At 35.0% G+C, this 22,488-nt stretch overlaps 1 protein-coding gene across 1 annotated transcript in view; it reads right to left on the reverse strand.

Annotated features, from left to right (window-relative positions):
- Positions 1-5,604: 5,604 nt before the first annotated feature.
- The window catches only part of LOC140432285 (probable peptidoglycan muropeptide transporter SLC46), a 46,273-nt gene continuing 29,389 nt past the window's right edge, over positions 5,605-22,488 (reverse strand). The window contains exons 6-7 of the mRNA XM_072520102.1: positions 12,169-12,409; positions 5,605-9,918 (exon numbers count right to left, since the gene is read on the reverse strand). Of these exons, the coding sequence (XP_072376203.1) occupies positions 9,732-9,918; positions 12,169-12,409 (428 nt within the window). The 3' untranslated portion in view covers positions 5,605-9,731. The remainder of the gene's footprint in view (positions 9,919-12,168; positions 12,410-22,488) is intronic.

Consider the following 22,488-nt stretch of genomic DNA (forward strand, 5'->3'; position numbering starts at 1 on the left):
GATTAGACAAAGTTAAAAACGAAAGAATACGAGAACGAGATTAAACTAGACACCGCATGGAAGAAGAAAGCAAGGTAGACTCAGATTAAGTTTGAGAGAAGAAATATATAAAGACGTAAGGGAGAGGGGAGTTGAAGAAAACCGTTGGAACGACCGAGATAAATGAAGACTGGACGTTATAAACTGATTGACCGATTTTTAGAAATTGGAAGCCTTTCTCTGGAAGTTGCTACAGAGTTTTTCCAGTAATACGGTCGTATCCTGGGGCTCTTTTTGGATCAATATTGTGTTTTATAATAGTTTTCACTTTATTTTTAGTGAATTTTTTTTTCAGGAAGTTCTAGTCTCTTCTTTAGTTTGTGGTATGTATTTTCCGTCATTTAGCGTAAAAACTTTTTAAAGGTGTTTTTCAAATGTATCAGCTTTTTCTAGTGGGCTTTTGTCCATTTTCTTGTTTCTATTCTTAGTGGTGGGATTCTGGGAATTCTGGGGATTCTGGGAATCCTGGGGTTCTTCGTAAGGTCCTTGTAGCCTTCCATAACGAGTAGTCGGTGGCTTGGGTTGTATCTAGTTTTTGTAATTATTCCTGAAAAATGCATTTTTTTCTGCTATTTTCAGTTTTTTCAGGTATTTTTGTGCTTTATTAAGGTCTGTTTTACTCTGAGGGAATCTTGTGATTTTGTGCCATTATTATTTCATACATTGTATTAAAACATATAAAGATTTGTGGGTAATGGTATTGAGTTCCATGCTACTTCCTGTAAATGTTCCACTGCATGTTTGATCTGTTTATCTATCTTTATTGGGATATGTTAATTGATTTGATTGTGTACTAGATATCTAAAATAACTCCAATTTGTTTTATTGTTGTGTAATATCTCTTTTCTGTTGTTGATATGTTTTTACTTACGGTTCTGATAACCGGTGAATGGTCAGAGGATAAATCGACTTTGGTTTAAAGCATTTTTCATTTATTTCTTTCATTACAGCAAAATCGAGAACATCTGGAATTTTCGCAGAGTCTGCCGGCAAGTATGTTGCCGGCTTTCTCCTAATCATAGTATCATATGGATACTATGATTAGGTTAGCTATTAGTATTTTTTTGCAGTGCACGACCTTTGGTATTATTAAGTCTAGAGCCCAACATTAGATGTTTTGAATTGTAGTCTCCGCCACAAATAAACCTGGGTCCAAGTGTATCAAAAAAGATTTTAAATTCTGGATGTTTAATTGAGTGTCTTGGTGGACAATATATAGCTGAAAAAGTTATAAATTCTGCCCAATCTTCTACGACTATAGTTGTGGCTAAAATATGTGGTTTTTGATACTGAGTTGTCTGAAAATGTTTGGTGTTGTTTCCTATCATGATTGCTGTCTTACTGTGTGCAGTTCCAACTGGATATGTTTTGTAATATATTTTATAGTTATTAAATTTTATGAAACTATTTTCCGTGAAATGTGTTTCTAAAATCAGTATTATGCCTAGTTTATGATTAATTATGAATGCATACAACTCATTTTTGTGTTATTTCAGGCCATTAGCACTTCATATTGCAAATTTTATTGTATTAGTCCTTAGTTTATTTTTGAAACAAGTGTTGTGAGTAAGTTCAGCAAGGTGCGCATTTGTTCCATAAGCCCTTTTGCCATGTTCTTTAACTCCTGTACGTCATTTGTCTGAGTGGTCGTTAAAATCTCACTTTAATTGGTATTTACCATTGGAGGATAATGCAGATTGTTGTGTTGTACTTATCTGTGTTATAGCCGCTGGTAGCTGTTGGTTTTGTGTTAATTCAGTGACTCTTCCGTTTTTAAGGTTGTAAATCTTACTTTCTGGTTATTACCGCAGTACAAATTTTACTAGATCAGATTGATTTTTTAGGGCAGTTAGCTGTTGGGTAATTTAGAGCTCATTTTACACGATAGCAGAAATTTGTTGTATGACCATATTTTTGACATCTAGTATATTATACTAACTCTTTTTGTAGTCTTTGAGCTTCGACATCAATTTTTGAGTTGAATGAATATTTCATCTTATAAATTTCTTTGTTATATTCTTGAATTTTTAAGTCCACAAAAACAGTGGTAGGGTTTTTTTTTGTAGTTCTTTGTCAAATATTTGTTATTTGTAGAACGATATGTCCTTGGCTCTCTACTTCTTTTTTAAATTCTTGTATATCCACAGTGGGATGAATATAACGAATCACTATTCTAAAGGGTTTGTCTTACTTCTTGCAATAGATAATAATATGATATTCAGTTTTTTTCTCAACAAGTGCGTTTACTATACTGTCGTATATTTCAATTTTTTGCACCTGTACCATGACTTGTTCTTCATTTAGTACTCTAATTATACGTTTATCTTGATCTATAATGTTTAATAGTTCATTTAATGGTTGAATATTTTTAACAACAGCAATAAATATCGGTGGGGTTTCTTTTCCTGTTTTTTGCCTATTCAGTATCTACTTTGACATTACTTAAAACATTAAATCTATTTGCTGTTGGTTTGTTCAGCCAGTAGTTATCTATTTTGGTTTGTTTAAGTTTGAGATGTTGTTCCGGACTATTTCTCGCACGTTTTTGTTTTCCATTCTTTGTCATTTGTTTTAGATGTACTTAATGGGGAATATTGCGGTAATCTACTTTGGACTGAATGGGGGTATTGAGGTTGAGGTAACTTCATTGACTGGTTTGACTCTCTTGGAGCGAAATTTTGCTAGATTTGTGATGCAGTATGTAGTCCATTTGCATTTGTTGTGGAAAATATCCTAGTTGTTGAACTCATAAGTTTTGATCACCGAGATTAATTTGGCTCAAAGTTGGACCTTGAAAGTATGGAAATAGATGTGTTACCTTTGATTTCTGGATTTCAAATAAACTCACAGCACATTTTTGACACAATCGCCCTCACTAATACTAATATATTTTATTATAGTTTGATTTAAAATCTAAGTATATATGATTCATATCACAACACAGATTAATTTTGTTGAATTCAAGTCCTTCTTAAAGTTCCATCTCTTACCGGAGGTTGGATATCATAACGGCTATGGTCACTTTGTTGGCTGCTGCTCTGAAAAGTTGTAGTGAACTACAGGTAAACCACTCTCTAAGGTTCTTCAGCCAGGAGATGCGTCTTTTTCCTATGCTTCTTCTTTCTTGGGTTCTTCCTTGCATAATAATTCTCAGCAGTTCATATTTTTCTCCTCTGGTTATGTGACCCAAATATTCTAGTTTTCTTCTTTTTATGCTGTTCATAATTTCTAACTTCTTATTTAGACGTCGTAGTACCTCAGCATTGGTAATCCTTTGAACCCATTGAATTTTTAATATTCTTCTGTAACACCACATTTCGAACGCTTCTATTTTTCTTATGTGTTGTTTCTTTAATGTCCAAGCTTCCATTCCGTATAGTAAGATAGAAAATAGGTAACATCTTAGAGCCCTCAATCTGAGATGCAACTGAAGGTCTCTGTTGGTAAGCATTGTCTTCATTTTCACAAATGCTTGCCTTGCAGTTTCAATTCGGACTTTGATTTCTTTGCTTTGGTAATTTTTGTCATCAACCCAGGTTCCCAGATATTTATATGTCTCTACTATTTCTATTTGGATTTGCTCTATTATTAATCTTTCATTTCCATGTTGCGTTTTTGAGACAATCATAAATTTAGTTTTTCTCTTATTTATTTTTAGTCCGTATCTAATGCAATAATCATTAATTCTATTTACCAATTCTTGTAGCGATTCCAGGGTGTCTGCCATTATAACAGTGTCATCAGCGAATCTTATGTTATTTACTATTCTTCCGTTTACAGAGATTCCATCACCCAGATCCGCTATCGCTTTCTGGAATATGGCTTCACTGTACACGTTAAACAGTAATGGTGACAGAACACAGCCCTGTCTTACGACTTTCTTTATATCTATATTTTCGGACTTTTGTTCTTCTATCTTTATATTGGCCTTTTGATTCCAATACAGATTGATAATGATTCGTAAGTCTCGTCTGTCTATATCTTTGTTTCTCAGTACTTCTATTAGTTTTTAATGTCGGACCCTGTCAAATGCCTTCTCGAAGTCGATGAAACAGGAATAAATATCTAGGTTCATATCTAAGCATCTTTGAGAGAGGACATTAAAAGCAAACAATGCCTCTCTCGTTCCCAGTCCCTTGCGGAACCCAAACTGAGTATCATCCATATCATCTTCTAGTTTTCTATATAATCTTCCATAAATCACCTTTAGAAATATTTTGAGGGTATGGCTTATTAGTAATATTGTCCTATAGTCTGAACAATCTTTGGCACATACTGTTTTTCGTATTGCTACAAAGGTGGACACCAACCATTCCTGTGGGATTTTTCCAGTTTTATATACTTCATTAAATAGGTCCAGAAGTACAGGTAGAGTTTCATCGTCTAGACATTTCAGTAGTTCCGCGGGTATTTCGTCTGGACCTACAGTTTTTCCGTTTTTTGCGTTTTGTATTGCTTGTTCGATTTCCTCTATTATGATCTCTGGCCCCGTTTCGCTGTCGATTTCTTCCGGTTCTTGTCGATTATCCTCAAACAGATCTGTTATCTATGTCTTCCCTTTTTTTAATTTCTCTTTTAATTTGTATGATGATTTTTCCATTTGCGTCTTTCAGAAGGGTATCTTTCTTTTTTCTCAGTGTATTTATCATTTCCTTTATTTTCTTATGCATGTTAAAGCTATCATACTGTTTAGCATATGCCTCTATTTCACTGCATTGATTAGCAAGCCAGGTGGATTTGGCCTCTTTTATTTTCTTTCCTATCCATCTCTGTAGTTTCTTGTATTTTGCTATACTCCTGCCTTTATGTTTCCTTCTTTCCTCCATTAGATCTAAGATTTCTGAAGTCATCCATCTCTGGATGTCCATCTCTGAATTCAAGTCCGTTAAGGAATAATTAGGTTTCAATAGAAAATTAATAATAGTAATTATTTAGCACAAATAAGTATTTTACTTACATCCTTTCTCGATAAAGTTTGGACAACTACTATTTCTATTCATAATCTAGTAAATTTTTGCATGTCTTTAAAGGTTCATGTATAAAAATCTTTGCATGTTTAAACCCAGTTGTTTGTAGCATTATTCATTTGTTTGTACTGTGCTTCTTGCTAATGTAACGACAATTTCTGGACCTGATAATGTTTCCTTTGCCTTTATTATGGCAAGTAGGTCTGCGTTTTTGTTCATTTAATACCAATATGTCCATGTACCCAGAGTAACTAACTTTTTTATTAGTAATTACTTTTTTCGATCAGAATCAGATACTGAAAAAAGTTTTAAACTAACGTTCGACAGTCCAATTTACCGCCTACTGTATCATTTTTTTAAGATATCAAACTTACAGTTCAAAAGTTATGACGAATTAAAATATTGGACAAACTCGCCGTGTATATTTTTAAACCATGGGAGCAGATACTTGTTAACAGACATTTACATTACAGACATTATTTTACCCGTATAAATACAACATAATTTTCATGTTGTATATTTTGAGGTACGTGTAATGAAAATTCAATCAATATGACGATTTTTATATTAAAAATTAGAAGAAAAAAGGGAGGTTAAATAGACAAATTTATTAAATACTATATTAAAAACCTTTTTTACAATTTTAAAACATACAATTATACAATTGCTTATACAAGTCCTAAGAGATTCAATGATTTTTTTATAAATACTTATCACGATACAGAATAATCACTAATATTTAATGTTTAAAAGTAATTATTCACTATAAATAATAATGAAATCACTAACTTACCAAATTGAATGGTTCACCAATTTCTTCATAATCTTTAGAGATTAATAAAGTTAAAGTGACTTTGGTTACAATAAATAGGGACTTAATACAGTCCAAAAATTTAATACATTTTATAGGAAATTTTAAGGTGTGGACAAATTTGCATTTTGTATGTAATCTTGCAAAACATATGAGATTTGTAGATAAATATAGATCCCAAACTTAATACTATAATTATTATAAGGAAAAAGAGTACTGTGATATAGAATGCCACGTAGAAACTTATTTTAGATCACATTATACAACGACAGATCATCCCTTTAGTATCTAAAATTTCCAAGAAAATATAGTAATCAGTCTATATATTCTATATTTATTGCATCTTCAGTGTTTCGACTTTAAAAGCTATAACAATCTATTTTACAGAAACATCGGATAACTGTACAAAAGAGTGACGGTAATACCCCAAATTTCAGTGACAAAAACTGTATAAGAAATCAATGTAAAGAAGAATCAATGTGAAAATGTGCAATCTAGCATCTGCAAAAAATACATATATAGTAAGTACAAAACACAAACAGAAAAGAGAATAAAAGATAACGTTGATGATACCGGGAGCAATGGCTGGCAATCAAATAGACCACAAACAGTACAAGATGTGTCCACAAACGAAAAAATGTTCACAACCAGTACAAGATGTAAGATCTTACAGAGGAGAAAATGCAGACACTGGTCACATACTACTAATAGCAATATTACAAAACAATATTTCAAATAAATACTAACAAGGAAAAAAAAGAAAAAAGTTAAACATAGATAAATTTAAAACACAAGAAACAAAACAGCAGTATTATAAAGAATTGAGACAAAAACTAAGAAAGTATAACAATTAGGATACAGAAAAGCAAAAGGCAGAGCAAATAATAGGGCCTCAAGAAAACACAAAGTTGAAAGCATGGTTTGATGAAGAATGTTATAAAAAAATTAAACTAAAAACCACGCGAGAGACAAATGGCTAGAAAATAGAAGGCAGGGACAACTACAACAATACTGAACAGAAAAGCAAGAAGCCACAAAACTCTACAAAAACAAAGAAAGAAAAAAACAACTATAAAAATAACAAAAAAAATGTTACAAATATTTTACGGGTTAAATAAAACCAGCCAAGAGACATATGCAGTAGATAAAGAAATGACTAATATAGTAATAACTAATAATAATTCAAAATTCATAGCTGTTGTAAAGCAACAAAAACTAAACAACACTCCAGGACCAGAAGAAATTAATAACGAACTAATCATAAACGGGGGAAAGGAGCTGCTGAAATGAATCTTCTATTTATTATGTTACTGAACAAAATGTATAAGATAATGACTACAGTTATCAGAAACCGACTAAATTGTTACATAAAAAAAAATAATGGACACTGTCGACAGGGATTTAGAAAAGGGAGATCAACAATAGACACAATACACGTACTAACGCAAACCGTTAAGGAAACATACGAACATGACATAGAACTACATATTATGCTCATCGACTTCCAAATAGGCCTTCAATAGCATATCCTCCTCGGTCCTAATCCCTTTTGGGATGTGGTGACATCATCACGCCATTATAGATTTGTCACGATTTCCCCCCATTCTTCCCTGGTCTGGGCTAGTTGTTCGGCTTCATGTAACCCTTGGTTAACTAATATTTTTGTTTGATCTACCCAACGGCTTGAAGATCTTCCTCTAGGTCTCTTTCCTTCAACTCTACCCTTGACTATCAGTTTTTTCATCATATCTATTCTTCTAGCAATGTGTCCCAAATACTGCCAATATCTCTGTTGTATGTATTTAAGCAATATATCCTTTACTTTAAGTTGTTCTAATATCGATACGATAGTGCGATGATCAATCCAGGATATTGTTAACATGCGACGGTATACTCACATTTCAAAAGCGTCTAGTTTATTTTTATCTGCTTTGTTTAAGGTCCACGTTTCGGATGCATATGTGGCTATGGGAAAAATGAGTGCCCTTACCAGACTTAGTTTTGTGTGTATTATTATGCTAGAATTTTTCCAAATTGTTACCAGTCTCATCATAGCTGTTCTACCAATAGTCAACCTTCTACGTATCTCTGTGTCACAGCCTCCGTCATTTGTTATTAGGGACACCAGGTATATGAAACTATTTACTACTTCAAAGCCCCCAATTTCTTTATTGTGTTGAAGATTATTTCGAGCTCTATCTACTATCATGATCTTTGTCTTAGTCCTATCTAGCTTTAGTCCATATGTTTTGCTTTTCTTCTCCAGACATCTCATTATGTCTTCCATTTCTTCTTGATTTGCCGCGATTATTATTAAAGTGTGGTCAGCATATCTCAAGTTACGGATTTTTTGACCTCCTTCTGATATTCCACCCTTCCATCCGTCTAGTATCTTTCGCATAACGTGTTCGCTGTAGATATTAAACAGAGTTGACGAGATTATGCATCCCAGCCTGACACCTGCCTCGGTTTTGAAATGATCGGAATGGGTGTTGTTTATTTTTACTGTGCACTTATTATTTTCATATAGATTTCTAGTTAGTTGAATTAAGTGCTGGGGTGTTCCCATTTCCGCTAGTATGGACCATAGCTGCTGCCGTTTGACTTTATCGAAGTCCTTTATGTAATCCACAAAGCACATAACTATAGGAGTATTGAATTTAGGGTATTGAATAGGAGTAGGATATTAGGGTTACCGTTCTGTAGTTGCTGCAATCTAGCGGAGTTCGTTTTTTGAATATAGGGATGAACGTGGATGTTGTCCAGTCGTTGGGCCACTCTCCGGTTTTCCAAATATTTTTGCAGATCATATGCATAACATTTACTCCAACATCTCCAGTCTTCTTTAAAACTTAAAAACTCATAAAAAATACAATAGCATATACAGACAATAATTATTAAAAGAAATAAAGAAAATGGAAATACCAGCTAAGTTAATAAGACTAACTAGAATGACAATAAAGTCAGCAGTAACTCATCAGCAAGAGTAAAAACAACCGCAGGAGATACAATCGTCATCAATATAGAACTTGGTAAAAGACAAGGAGAAGTCTGTCAACGGCGCTCTTTAATAGTATATTAGAAAAAGTAATCAGAGACGTAAAGCTAAAAAAATCAATTACCTATTTAAGGTTTTACACAAGTCATAGGACGACAGAAAACGATAATATCACATCGTTTTCCTTTATGGCCACTAAAGTAGGTAGCACCTCTATACGCTAACCACTTTAGTGGATAAGTTTTAGGAGACATATGTTTTACTTTCCGAGTTTGAATTTGTATCAGCCCGAGCGTCTACTAAAGGAAGGATGCTGAAATGAGTCATAACACTCTGTTGATACCGATTCGATCACGGGAAGTTTAACAAATTTGTCCGCCTAGGCCATATATTTGACCATTCATATATATATATATATATATATATATATATATATATATACAAAATGCAAAATACAAAATGGAATAATCTGCTAATTAAAATATGTTTTGAATCTTTTTTTATTGTGGCATGTCAAGTTATGTAAATATTATCTTTATATGGGATGAAGCCACAATTATTGATTGAAATGAAAATTAAATTTTTACTCCTAACGTTTGACGTTTGGATTTCAACTGCGGACTTGTTTTTTTTTTAAATAAGATCATTTAAAAAAAATGCCGCGTAAGTATATAAACAACAAAGATGTTAGCAGGTTATGTCCCATATAAACATAATATTTAACACCTCAATTTATCTTATCAAATTTCGTTATATATGGTGACTTTCTTAATAATTTGAGTGCTATTTTTATAGCTCTGTATAATGATAGCTTTTTTGTATTTTCATAAATACAAGTGTGTAACATTAACACAAAAGGACTGACACGCTGAATCACTCAGCTGACTGAATCACTCGAATCAAATATATAGTTACATTACATAAGCTGATCTGTAATAACTCTGGTGTCTATTGGTAAACTAATTCTTTTACTGCCTCGTTTCTCATCGATACTTAAAACTTCGAAATTATTTATACTTATACTAATTTCCGTCTTATTATCTTCTTCTGCTGTTCCAGGTGGTGGCATGTCCACTTTGGGAATTTTCAGTCTTGACAAAATTCTTAAAAAATAAAAAAGATATAAAAGTTAAATATGATATAAATATATATATATATATATATATATATATATATATATATATATATATGTATATGTAAATATAAATAGCAAAGATTATTCTTAAATCTTGACACTTTCTGAAGTTAGATGTTCTGAAAACAAACTGGGCCTCACTGGAAACTGAAAGTCTTAAGGTAAGAATACGGAGTAGGTAGATGCGCTTAAAAGAAGAAGTACAAATTATTTGCATTGAAGAAAGAAAACTGGAAGAACAAAGGGCGAGATGGCTACATGAAGGATACACATTTTGGTATGTAGGAAACCTTGACACTAGAAAAGTTAATATCATTGCTAATAAAAAGGAAAAATTCCAGTGATTGGCTGTATACCATAGTTTACAAAAAAAAACTTACAGTAAAGTGAAAAACATCTAGTATAAAATGGTATACATTAAAAAATTATTTTTAGAGAAAATTGCAATTTTCCAAACGGATTAAAATTCCAGAATGTTTTTGGTCTTACCAGGCCATCATTAGTAAAAAATAGATACCAATTGAAACCAGCTACTTAAAAAGGTAAAATAACCTTTAAACTGCATATTAAATACATTAAAAATTATTAGTTTTAATTATATTAGCGACATGAAATGGACAGTAAAAGATTTCACCTCAAAGGAAACATATTAAATCCTAATCTAAACAAGTCCTATCTATATCCTGGGAAAGAACCGGTCAACTCCACAGACTCAATATAACAACACAAGCATAAGTATGTACCGTATCCGGGTGATATTATCATTATAATAATCATTAAAATCCTAAGAGGTGTGTTGTAATTCATTACTGAGCTTCAGGAGCTGGGATAATTTGATTAATGATCTTTCCTCCTTGTTCTCAGTCAACTGTTGTATATGCCGCCTCAGTATATTGTTTTTTGAGAAACTTTTTTGTAATTGCTTATCCTTGATGAGGATCTATCGCATTGGCATTTACTTTGACGCTTTTCTTGGATCAACAGCGGCTCCATTTTTTGTGGTCGTTGCTATAGATATGACCAAAAACATTTTAAAATTCTAGAGTTAAATGTACTAACAAGACTTTTGTTTTCTTTAATTTCATCTAGAAGTGAGATATTCATGCGGTGAACTGTCCATAAATGTCCACATTTCAAAAGCATCTTTGCGTCGTCTATTTAATTTTTTACCGTCCAAGTCATTCTGGCATACATAGTAAAATATAGAAAAGACGAGAGTTTAAACAAGACTCTCTTTGTTTTTTTTTTTTTATTTTGGTTTTGTTGTGGTTAACCATAAGTCTAACATTAGCACTTTTTACCCAGTGTTTTTTTACCCAGTGTTTTTTTAGTAAATTAGTGAATTTTTCAGAAGAGGTTGTGTGTAGCATCGTCTATGAAACAAAAGTTGATATCTTGACACAGCCTATATTTACTCCTCCCTCCCAACCATCCAGGGTTATAAAAGGTTATAAATTTAATTATAACAAAATTATGAATTCTGTATAGATGTTAAATAATGAGGGATTCATCAGCTAAATTCATTCGTTTATTCGAACTGTGTGATCTGATCAGATCGATTTATATTCTCAGTACACATACCAGAAGATGATTTTACACTTAGCCGTAATGCAATCATGTTGCTTTGTTTATCTTTAAGTATTTCTAAACCACTTCAACTTCGCAAACAAATTATGTTACGTTCGAATTCAAAGACTGTATTATCGGTGTCTGCGAGAGAAATGCGATATGTCAGTGCGAAAGAAAAGTGGAAAGGAGTAGAGATCTGTCATCCAGGTTCATACGGAGTGTTTACGGGAATGATGATGATACGGTGATGCGCGATAATATTATAATTATAACAGAAATGTCATCTGAATTCTTCTTTTTCTTCTTCTTCTTAGTCGCCACTGCCTGATGTTCATGGTTTTAAGATCCTCTACGCCGTCTATCCACCTTTTACGTGGCCCTCCTCTTGTCCTATTTCCTTAATGTTTCCATACATTACGAAAAACCCAGTACCAAATAAGAGGAAACGAATATGATTATTTTCTTAATCATCATTAAGCAATCCCTAACTAAATTATTTGTATGTAATTATTAAAGCTGAAAGATATTGTTTTGAAAAAAAGCAAAGTTATCTTTATAACAAAAATTGAGATTTATACTAAGAACTAAAAACATTCCATAAATGTAAATAATGATTGCAAATAATATTTGATTTTTTTAATATACTTACAATATTGAAATAGCAACAACACCGTGAACAGCACAGGTCATGAAATTATATATTCCACTGTTCGTGTTTAAAGTTGCATTATAAACTGCTGGATATACAAGACTAGACAATACGTTGACCAAGCTTTGAAGAATGTTTATAAGAGCAAATATTTTTCCCATTTCGTCAGGTCTTAGCATATAAGACATGACAGTCCTCCACATTAACATACTCACACCATTAAAAATACTTACAGAGTTTGCTAAAAAAGATTTAGTATTATGTTGACACAAATTTAGTAGATATATACATATAAGTTAAATAAACACATTATTACTAAGGATAAAGACGGTATTGTAGTAAACAGACATTGATTAACAGCCAACTTGCAAATTGAAATAAATCAAAGAACTTTTTCAAAGATGGCAAAAGTCACTATCCTGATAGGCTATCTATTGACCTTCTAAAACTTGACAATGGAATATAAGATGTAGTAAATATAGTTATTGTCGTTTACTTAACAGAAAAAATTACAAACGATTGGATTCCGTTTAAATTCTCAACATTATAATACACGAAAATGGTACTTGGTACTATAGAAGAACTATTTTTTGTGCTGGTACACACATTTAATAACTAATAAACGAATGACGACATTATTAAAAAATAAAATAATTAATCTGGTTTAAAAAAAGACATAGATTTATTTAGTATATTTAAGAATATCCTGGTATACCTTCCTGTAATATAATATGTCAAAGATTCACTATTACAATGGACGTCAAAAAGATCAGTATTTGAAAATTGTAGGGGAAAGGATGAGTTAGTTTGCCTTGATGTTTTAAAAAATATATTAATAAAACTTTTTCTATTTACGATGGAGAATGGAACAACAGAGAGAGATGGAAACGGTTGAGAGAGGGAAGGCAGTGAATACTGTAGAATCCCTAAATATATATATATACTTTTTCTATTTTCACCTTCCTTCATTTGTTAGATAAAAAATAGATATAAATCTCGAAGGACCAGCCTGGATTAGTAATACTCTGTGGAAATTGAAAGTAGAATAATTAAAATGTGGCTTCCAGTGAAAATATTTTTATTTTATTATTTACATAAATAGATAGCAGTCTACGAATTGCCAAAAAATCACCTTTTTAAATAGTAATTAAACGTGAAAATATTCATATAAAATGATCTTAAATGAACTAAATAAATGAGATTTACAGAACAGTAAAGTTTAGTTGTATATCCGGCAATCCTGTAATTTGTCGGACCGGCATTTACAAATGATTCTTACAAAAACTCTTGATTTCTTCAGTTTTACTTGATTATAGTCGGTACTTATATATTAGATACACTAGCACTGAATTTAATGACGTTAAACATTTATCTAATAAAAATAAATTTAACTTTAAATATACTTATATTTAAGAAGCGTGAGATGAAATATGTTAAACTTGCGTGCTTTCAGTTGGAAAGTGAGAGACATAGTTTTTACTTACTGCTAGTGGCAAAACTAGAAACGAAGTCTTACTAACGTGTTTTTATTTGTAAGGCGTTTTTTAGCAAGAAAAGTTTTGTTTTAGGGGAGTTAGGTTCAAATATAAAAAACTGACAGGTGCAAAGAGGCCAATCCAGCATTTGCAAGGCAAGTCCAGCACACAGCAAGTTCATTCCGAAATATGTGTAGACTATATTCGTCAACGAATATTTAATTGTTTTCTTTTTCACAAAGACATTTCTGTACAAGATAACCCAAACTGATAAGTAAATATTTTAGAACAGAATAGTGACTATACATTAATCAATTTTATGTCCTACTTGAGTATATTAGATGGTGTTTGATATATTATGAAGGTACTTTTAGTATAATATTTAAAAAAACTGTTTCACTTTTTTATTTTCGTAAATATTAAATTGCAATAAATTACAAATAAATACAATTAAATGCTATAATTATTTCTTGAAAATATTTCCAAAACTAACTGTATTTTTGTAAGTGTTTTTTACTCATTGTTGTGGTTTCAATAATAAACCAAAAACAATTTTTGGCGCCCGTTAATGGGTCAAATATTTTCGCTACCATAGAAACATTTTTAAAAGGGTAGTGTTCAATCACAAAATAGTCCATTAATTTGTAATCTCAAGGTCGTGGCATATTATCGTGCACGTTGCGTTTCCAGCACATAGCGTTTAGTTTCCGAAAAATATAATTTAAATGTCGGTAAGATAGTTTCGAAACAAATTCAGATTTCTGCTTTAATCTGGAGCCTTCTAAAAATTGCAAGGCATGGCCAAACGATGATAAAGATGTTAATAGAGACATGGGGAATCTAAAATTTGCATTCCACGACATGTCTATTCATCTAAGCAGAAATCCTAACGAATTTGTTTCTCGTACTCATACAGAGTAGATCCGAAGAAAATGAAAAAGACAGAAAAGATTTTATTTCACGTTCAAAGCGTCTATGTACCTATTGATACGTATTTCGCTTTAATAAAGCTCATCAGAATAGTTATTCATAGCCGTTCTTAACGTGAAAAAATGATGTCGCTATTGCGTCCATAACGAAGTCATGTTATTGTTACTTCTAATAAGACAGAGAATTTTATTTTTCACGTTAAGAACGGCTATGAATAACTATTCTGATGAGCTTTATTAAAGCGAAATACGTATCAATAGGTACATAGACGCTTTGAACGTGAAATAAAATCTTTTCTGTCTTTTTCATTTTCTTCAACATCTTTATCATCGTTTGGCCATGCCTTGCAATTTTTAGAAGGCTCCAGATTAAAGCAGAAATCTGAATTTGTTTCGAAACTATCTTACCGATTTTTCTATCAGATGTCGCTATTGCGTCCATAACGAAGTCATGTTATTGTTACTTCTAATAAGACAGAGAATTTTATTTTTCAGTTTCAGCTTCCGTTCAGTATATTCGAAAATAATATTTTACTGATGCCGACGGCTACGTAACGAGTCGTAACCGGTTGGTAAGGATAATGTGCATTAGATGTCCACCACTTCAAAGTATGTGAATTTGTCCACCACTTCAAAGGTAGAATTATCAACTGTGAATTGGTGGCCGATGTTTCTGGGTCTATTGTTGGGTGTTGATGCCATTATCTTAGTTTTATCTTCATTTACTTGCAGGCCCATATTTTTTGAGGCGTTTGATAAGGTGGTATACATTTCTTCTAGCTTGCATGTTGTGCGGGCAACTAGGTCGACATCATCTGCATTTGCCAAAATTTGGGATGATTTATTAAAAATGTTTCCTCTGTTGTCTATTTGGGCATCCCTGACCGCCTTTTTCAGAGCTATGTTGAAAAGGAGACACGCCAGCGCATCTCCCTGTCGCAGCCCAACATGCGTTTCAAATGCCTGTGATTGTTCACCTTGTATTTCGACTTTTCAAACAACTTTACGCATTGCAGCCTTAACCAATCTTATCAGTTTATCGGGAATGTGAAATTCATCCATGGCTTCATACAATTTATTTCTTAGGACACTATTATAGGCCGATTTGAAGTCTACGGAAAGATGTGGTAAATAGAGAATTTTTAAAACTGAAATAATTCAGGGGATAAAAATCCTACAGGCATCCCTCATTTAGAATTTTCAAAATTGGTTGGTGTTAATTAGAATTAGTTGGTTTTAATAAAAAATTTAATAACAATTATTATTGTTACGATAAAAATCCTGGCCTAAAAATAACTGTAAAATATATGATGACTAATATTCTGTTTTGTTGTAGAAATTTCGCCGGAGGTTCTAGATTCAAATTATGGTGAATTCTCCAACTAGATGCTTCTCGATTTTTCGATGCAAGACAATGCCATCTTTCGATGCTGTTCTAGTATATCAGGATTTCGTATATAAATACAACATTTTTATATGGAGTGGCAGTTAATTCTCAAGAGACCCGCGCTCGCGAATTTGTTACGTACGGATATAATAAATTATTGTCAGATAAGTTAATATAAATAAAGAAATAAATTAAATCCGTAAGTGTTATAAATATTGAACCTTTTAATAAATTCACAACAAATGGTGTCAGAGTGAGATCGAACATAAATTAGACTTATAATAATAATACAAGTGAATATAAAATAAATTGTGAAAATGGCTACGATTTATGAGCTGACAGTGACTAATTTAAGAAGACATCTTGACAGAGAATCATCTTGAAGACAGAGAATTATCTTCCACCGGAAAAAAGGCTGAGTTAGTCCAACGACTAAAGAACGCTTTGCTAGAAGAAGGACTAGATCCAGAGACTTATATATTTGAAGACAAACATGATGCTGTCATCTCGTCGATTTCGAAATTGGAGAACAAAGTTTCTGACGATATTTCGAAAGTTTCTTCTGATGTAGCCAAAGTTTCTGGTGATGTAGCCAAAGTTTCTGGTGATGTAGCCAAAGTTTCTGGTGATGTAGCCAAAGTTTCCGGCGACATCGCATCATTGGAGAACAAAGTATCCGGCGACATCGCTTCTTTAGAAAGCAAAGTTTCTAACGAGATTTCTTCTCTGGAAAGCAAAGTATCTGCTAACATCTCTTCGGAAATCTCTAAAGTCACTTCTGAGATGTCTGCCCTGGACGATAGAATATCTTCGTTAAAAAACCAAGTTGCTGCCGATATGTTGGCCTTCGAAGAAAAGATCTGGAAAGAGATGGAAAAGAAGATGGAGGAAACCGGGACAGCAGAGAGAGGAAACAATCCAATTACAGTGGAGATAAAAGAAGACGAGACGAAATGTAAGTTGGAGACACGGCCGAAATTTGAAGGAAGTGGAGGTTCTATTCATGTTAAAGTCCCAACTTTCGACGGAAAATCATCATGGAACAACTACATGAAACAGTTCGAATCAGCCGCAAGAGCAAATGGATGGTCTGAAAAAGAAAAGGCAGTAAACCTGACTATCGCTCTTCGAGGAGATGCCTTAGATGTGCTTCAGACCATAGCAGTAGAGGAGACCGATGATTTCGAACAACTGAAGAAGAGGTTAAATATGCGATATGGCCACGAACATTTGGAGCATGTATATCAGTCGCAGCTTAAAAATCGTAGACAGAAGAAAGATGAGGCTCTTCAAGAATATGAGGTAGATATTGCCAGATTAGTACGATATGCTTATCCAACAGCTCCCGAAGACATGATGGAAAAATTGGCCGTTCAAACGTTTATTGATGGTCTTCGTGATCATGAAATGCAGAGAACACTACGATTAGCTCGTCACAAGACGCTGGTTGATGTCTTATCCGCCGCCCTCGAATACGAGTCAGCTACGCAGGCCTCTGGTGGGTACAGTAAAGTTAGGACTGTAAAAGAGGAAGGAGATGAAGATAAACTTGACCAGCTCGTTAATATGATGAAAAGCATGACATATTATAAGAAAACGAAGACCATCAGATGCTGGAATTGTGGCGAAATAGGACACGTGCAAAGCTCCTGTAAGCACCCTAGGTACGACGCAAATCAAGAAACTCACCATCAGGAAAACTAGAACGGGTCAGCCTTAGGGGGGCAGCTTCGACCCAGAACTTTTCCAAAGACCCTCTCATACTAATAGCTTCTTTGAAATGTCGTGAAGATAGTGTATATGTAGATGGAGACATAAATGGTAAAAAGCATACGTTGTTGGTGGATACCGGAGCGACCAGAACCATTATACGCCCGACAGTTATAAACAGCCGAAAGAAACTGTTACCAACGAGGTTGCGACTTCGGACCGCTACAGGTGAAAATGCTAACATTCATGGAGAAATCCAGGTACAATTGGGAATTGGAGCAGAAAAGTTCGTCCATACTGTTATAGTTGCTGACATCGAAGAGGATGTTATATTAGGAATGGACGTAATGAATATGCATGGATTCCAATTGGATTTTAAGAATAAGGTAATCAAAGTTGGCAACGAAGAGGTATTTCTCCATCCACATAATGACAACACTGTGCAAGCAGCCATTACAGAAGATACAGTCGTGCCTGCGAGAAGCGAAACGATCATAGTAGCGCGACTACAGGGAATTGTAGACGAAGGGACACCTGTTATGATGGAGCCTTGGAACCACGACGATGAGGTTGGCCGTGGAATCATAATTGGAAAGGAATTGGTGACTTCGGCCAAAGAAATTCCTGTGAGACTTATCAATGTCAACGACTACCCAGTGACCATCAAGAAAGAGACAAAGGTAGGAACTTGTGTACCTGTGACATCCATAATCCGTCAGGCGACAACATCTGATAATTCCAACGACAAATTCGACCAAATGGTTGCAGTTGCAGGACAGTCTCTAAATCAGATGGAGAAAAGGAAATTAAGGGAATTTCTTCGGCAGTATCGTGATATTTTCGTACCGAAAGGAGGAAAGACGGGAAGAACTACCGTTGTTAAGCATAAAATTGATACTGGTAATGCTAAGCCAATTCGTCAAACAGCTCGACGATTACCACAGGCGAAGAGAGAGGAAGCTGAAACGATTGTTCAGGAAATGAAGAAAGACGGGGTGATAGAACCTTCTACGAGCCCATGGGTCTCTCCGGTGGTCCTGGTTAAGAAGAAAGACGGAACGACGAGGTTCTGTGTGGATTACCGTTTGCTGAACAACGTTACCAAGAAAGATAGTTATCCTCTGCCTCGGATCGATGACACATTGGACACATTGGCTGGAAGTAAATTGTTTTCTACTTTGGATTTGAAGTCTGGATACTGGCAGGTAGAAATGGACCCAGTAGATAAAGAAAAGACAGCCTTCACCACAGGATCTGGATTGTGGCAATTCAACGTTATGCCATTTGGACTCTGTAATGCTCCTGCGACATTTGAGAGGCTTATGGAAAATGTGTTGAGAGGGTTATCTTGGAAAACATGCCTGGTTTATTTGGATGACATAATCGTCTTGGGGGAGACATTCGAAGAACATCTGAAGAATTTAGAAAACGTTTTTAATCGACTTAAAGCTGCCCAATTGATGTTAAACCCCAAGAAGTGCCAGCTATTTCAAGGTAAAGTCAATTATCTGGGTCATATAGTCAGTAAAGAAGGAGTGGCCGTGGATAAGGGAAAAATCGATTCCATTAAGGAATGGCCAAAACCAACTGACAAACATCAAGTGAGAAGTTTTCTTGGACTATGTACTTACTACCGGAGGTTTATTAAGAAGTTTGCAGATATCGCTAAGCCATTAACGCGACTTACGGAGGAAGCAAGAGATTACCGCTGGGATACAGACTGCCAAAATGCCTTTGAGACCTTGAAAAAGCATTTAATAACAGCACCAATTTTAGGGTATCCACTGCCAGAAGGAGAGTTCATCTTAGATACAGATGCAAGTAATGTGGGAATTGGAGGAGTGCTGTCTCAGATTCAAGGAGGACAGGAACGAGTCCTCGGATATTTTAGTAAAGTTCTTTCAAAACCTGAGCGGAATTATTGCGTCACGAGAAGAGAACTTCTGGCAGTAGTGAAATCAGTAGAGCACTTCTATCAATACCTCTATGGAAGAAAGTTTCTAATCCGAACCGACCATGCCGCCCTTAAGTGGTTGATGCAGTTTAAGAATCCAGAGGGTCAGATAGCCAGGTGGATCGAACGACTCCAAGAATACGATTTTAAGATTGAGCACCGGGCCGGAGCTAGTCACAGAAACGCTGATTCTCTTTCCAGAAGGCCATGCTCAGCAGAGTGTTCCCACTGCAACAAAACGGAATCCAAGGAAGCAGCAGTGCTAAGAACGACGATTGTCAACGACGACTGGACGCTTACTAAGATCAGGGAAGAACAAGAGAGAGATCCAGTTATACAGAAAATCCGAAAATGGAAAGAGGAAAACCGTCGACCACCTTGGCAGGAAATATCAAACCTATGCTCAGTAGTTAAGACGTATTGGGCCAAGTGGGACTCATTTATCATCGAAGATGGCTTGCTTAAACGAGTCCTGGAAAATGATGACGGTTCAGAGAAGAGAAGACAGTTGGTGATCCCAAAGAGCAGAATAGCCGAAGTACTTCGTCAGTTACACGACAGTCCATCGGGAGGGCATTTTGGTGTAAGGAAAACCCTTCAGCGAATTCGGGAACGGTTTTATTGGATGAACAGTTCCGACGATGTAAAAGACTGGTGTAAGAAATGTACTATTTGTGCCACGAGTAACGGGCCTTACCGAAAAAGGAGAGCTCCTATGAGACAATATAATGTTGGAAGCCCGTTTGAAAGAATAGCTTTGGACATCGCTGGGCCATTTCCAGAAAGTGAAAATGGAGGCAAGTACATGCTGGTAGTAATGGATTACTTCACTAAGTGGGTCGAGATTTACGCACTTCCAGACCAGAAGGCCGCCACCGTTGCAGATAAGTTGATCCAAGAATATATCAGCCGATTTGGAGTGCCTTTGGAGATCCATAGTGACCAAGGCAGGAACTTCGAAAGCGATCTATTCCAAGGAATATGTGATAGACTAGGCATGAAGAAAACAAGAACTACAGCATATCATCCGCAATCTGATGGTATGGTAGAACGGATGAATAGGACAGTTGGCAAATATTTGACAAAGATGGTGTCCGATCATCAGCGAGACTGGGACCAATACCTTTCGTTCTTCACAATGGCCTACAGATCTGCTGTTAACGAATCAACAGGCCAGACACCAGCGAAAGTCCTATTCGGACGCGAAATGCGACTACCTTGTGATCTAGAGTTTGGGTGTCGACCTGGAGAAGATGTAGCAGGTGAAGATTATGTGATCGAATTACGAAGAAGAATGGACGATGTACATGAGTTGGTCCGTTCCCACCTTCAGATCGCTAGCGACCGAATGAAGAAACGGTACGATACACAAGCCGAAAAGGGTTGCTTTAAGAAGAACGACAAAGTATGGCTGTATAATCCCAAGAAGCGAAAAGGTTGTTCTCCCAAATTGCAGCAGTTTTGGGAAGGTCCATACCTCATTATGGAGAAGATCAACGATGTCATCTACCGAATAAGCAAGATTCCGAAGGGAAAGCCGATGATAGTACACCATAACCGGCTGGCGTCTTTCGAAGGTGACCACGACGTAGATGAAGAAGTGGAAGTAAACCAAGTCCACGATGTGTCTAACCTCACGTTTGAGGAATTCATGGGTGCCTATGGAGGTACCGGTAAAGCGAGACATGGTGTTACCACTGAAGAAAAGCAAGATCTACTAGCGCTCCCCGATGACTACTCGCTGGCCCTCACCATCCCGGCCAGTATCAAAGACGCACCAGGGTTGGCATCCGTCTTTCGAAGGAAGTTTGGTCGAGTTGCAGAACTTCAATGCCAGGTGCCAGCTCCCGGTAAAACCTTGAAACTCCAAGATGCATCACGTTACCTTTTCTACCTGGTAACAAAAGACACTGCCCGTGACCAACCTACCTACCGAGATGTATGGGAAGCCTTACTTCAATTGAGAGAGCACGTACTAGAGTCCGACGTGCAAAAGTTAGCCATGCCAAAGTTGGAGTGCCGCCAATTAGATTGGAGGGTTATCCGAAATATGGTGGAGGAGATCTTCAAAGACACCGAAGTCCAGGTGTTAGTCTGTTGCAATCCGCATAGTTACTGGTGCGGAGAGAAAACCGTCCCTTGTCATTTTTATACAACTGGAAGTTGTAAAAGAGGGTCCAGTTGCCGATACCAGCATACAGTTCCGGTTCCAGTGCCGACAAGGTTCCAGGAGGAACCATCTTTTAAGAGGGGGGCAATGTTACGATAAAAATCCTGGCCTAAAAATAACTGTAAAATATATGATGACTAATATTCTGTTTTGTTGTAGAAATTTCGCCGGAGGTTCTAGATTCAAATTATGGTGAATTCTCCAACTAGATGCTTCTCGATTTTTCGATGCAAGACAATGCGATCTTTCGATGCTGTTCTAGTATATCAGGATTTCGTATATAAATACAACATTTTTATATGGAGTGGCAGTTAATTCTCAAGAGACCCGCGCTCGCGAATTTGTTACGTACGGATATAATAAATTATTGTCAGATAAGTTAATATAAATAAAGAAATAAATTAAATCCGTAAGTGTTATAAATATTGAACCTTTTAATAAATTCACAACATTATGAAGGATGAAATTAAAATACAGAATGAACAAACGGATTAAAGTTAATAAACTTAATAAATTTAAGGCAAATCCTGTCAGGATACATAATTTAATTGATTATTATAACACTGATATAAATGAAACAATAATTGAATTTAATCGCGCTTTAACATGATTTATTTAATTGTGAACACATTTTATTATTTCCTAAATATGTATCTAATACGGAAAAATTAAGGTGTAGGTAATTATCTTAAAGA

This window comes from Diabrotica undecimpunctata, chromosome 1 (genome assembly GCF_040954645.1).
Source record: "Diabrotica undecimpunctata isolate CICGRU chromosome 1, icDiaUnde3, whole genome shotgun sequence".
Taxonomy (NCBI): domain Eukaryota; kingdom Metazoa; phylum Arthropoda; class Insecta; order Coleoptera; family Chrysomelidae; genus Diabrotica; species Diabrotica undecimpunctata.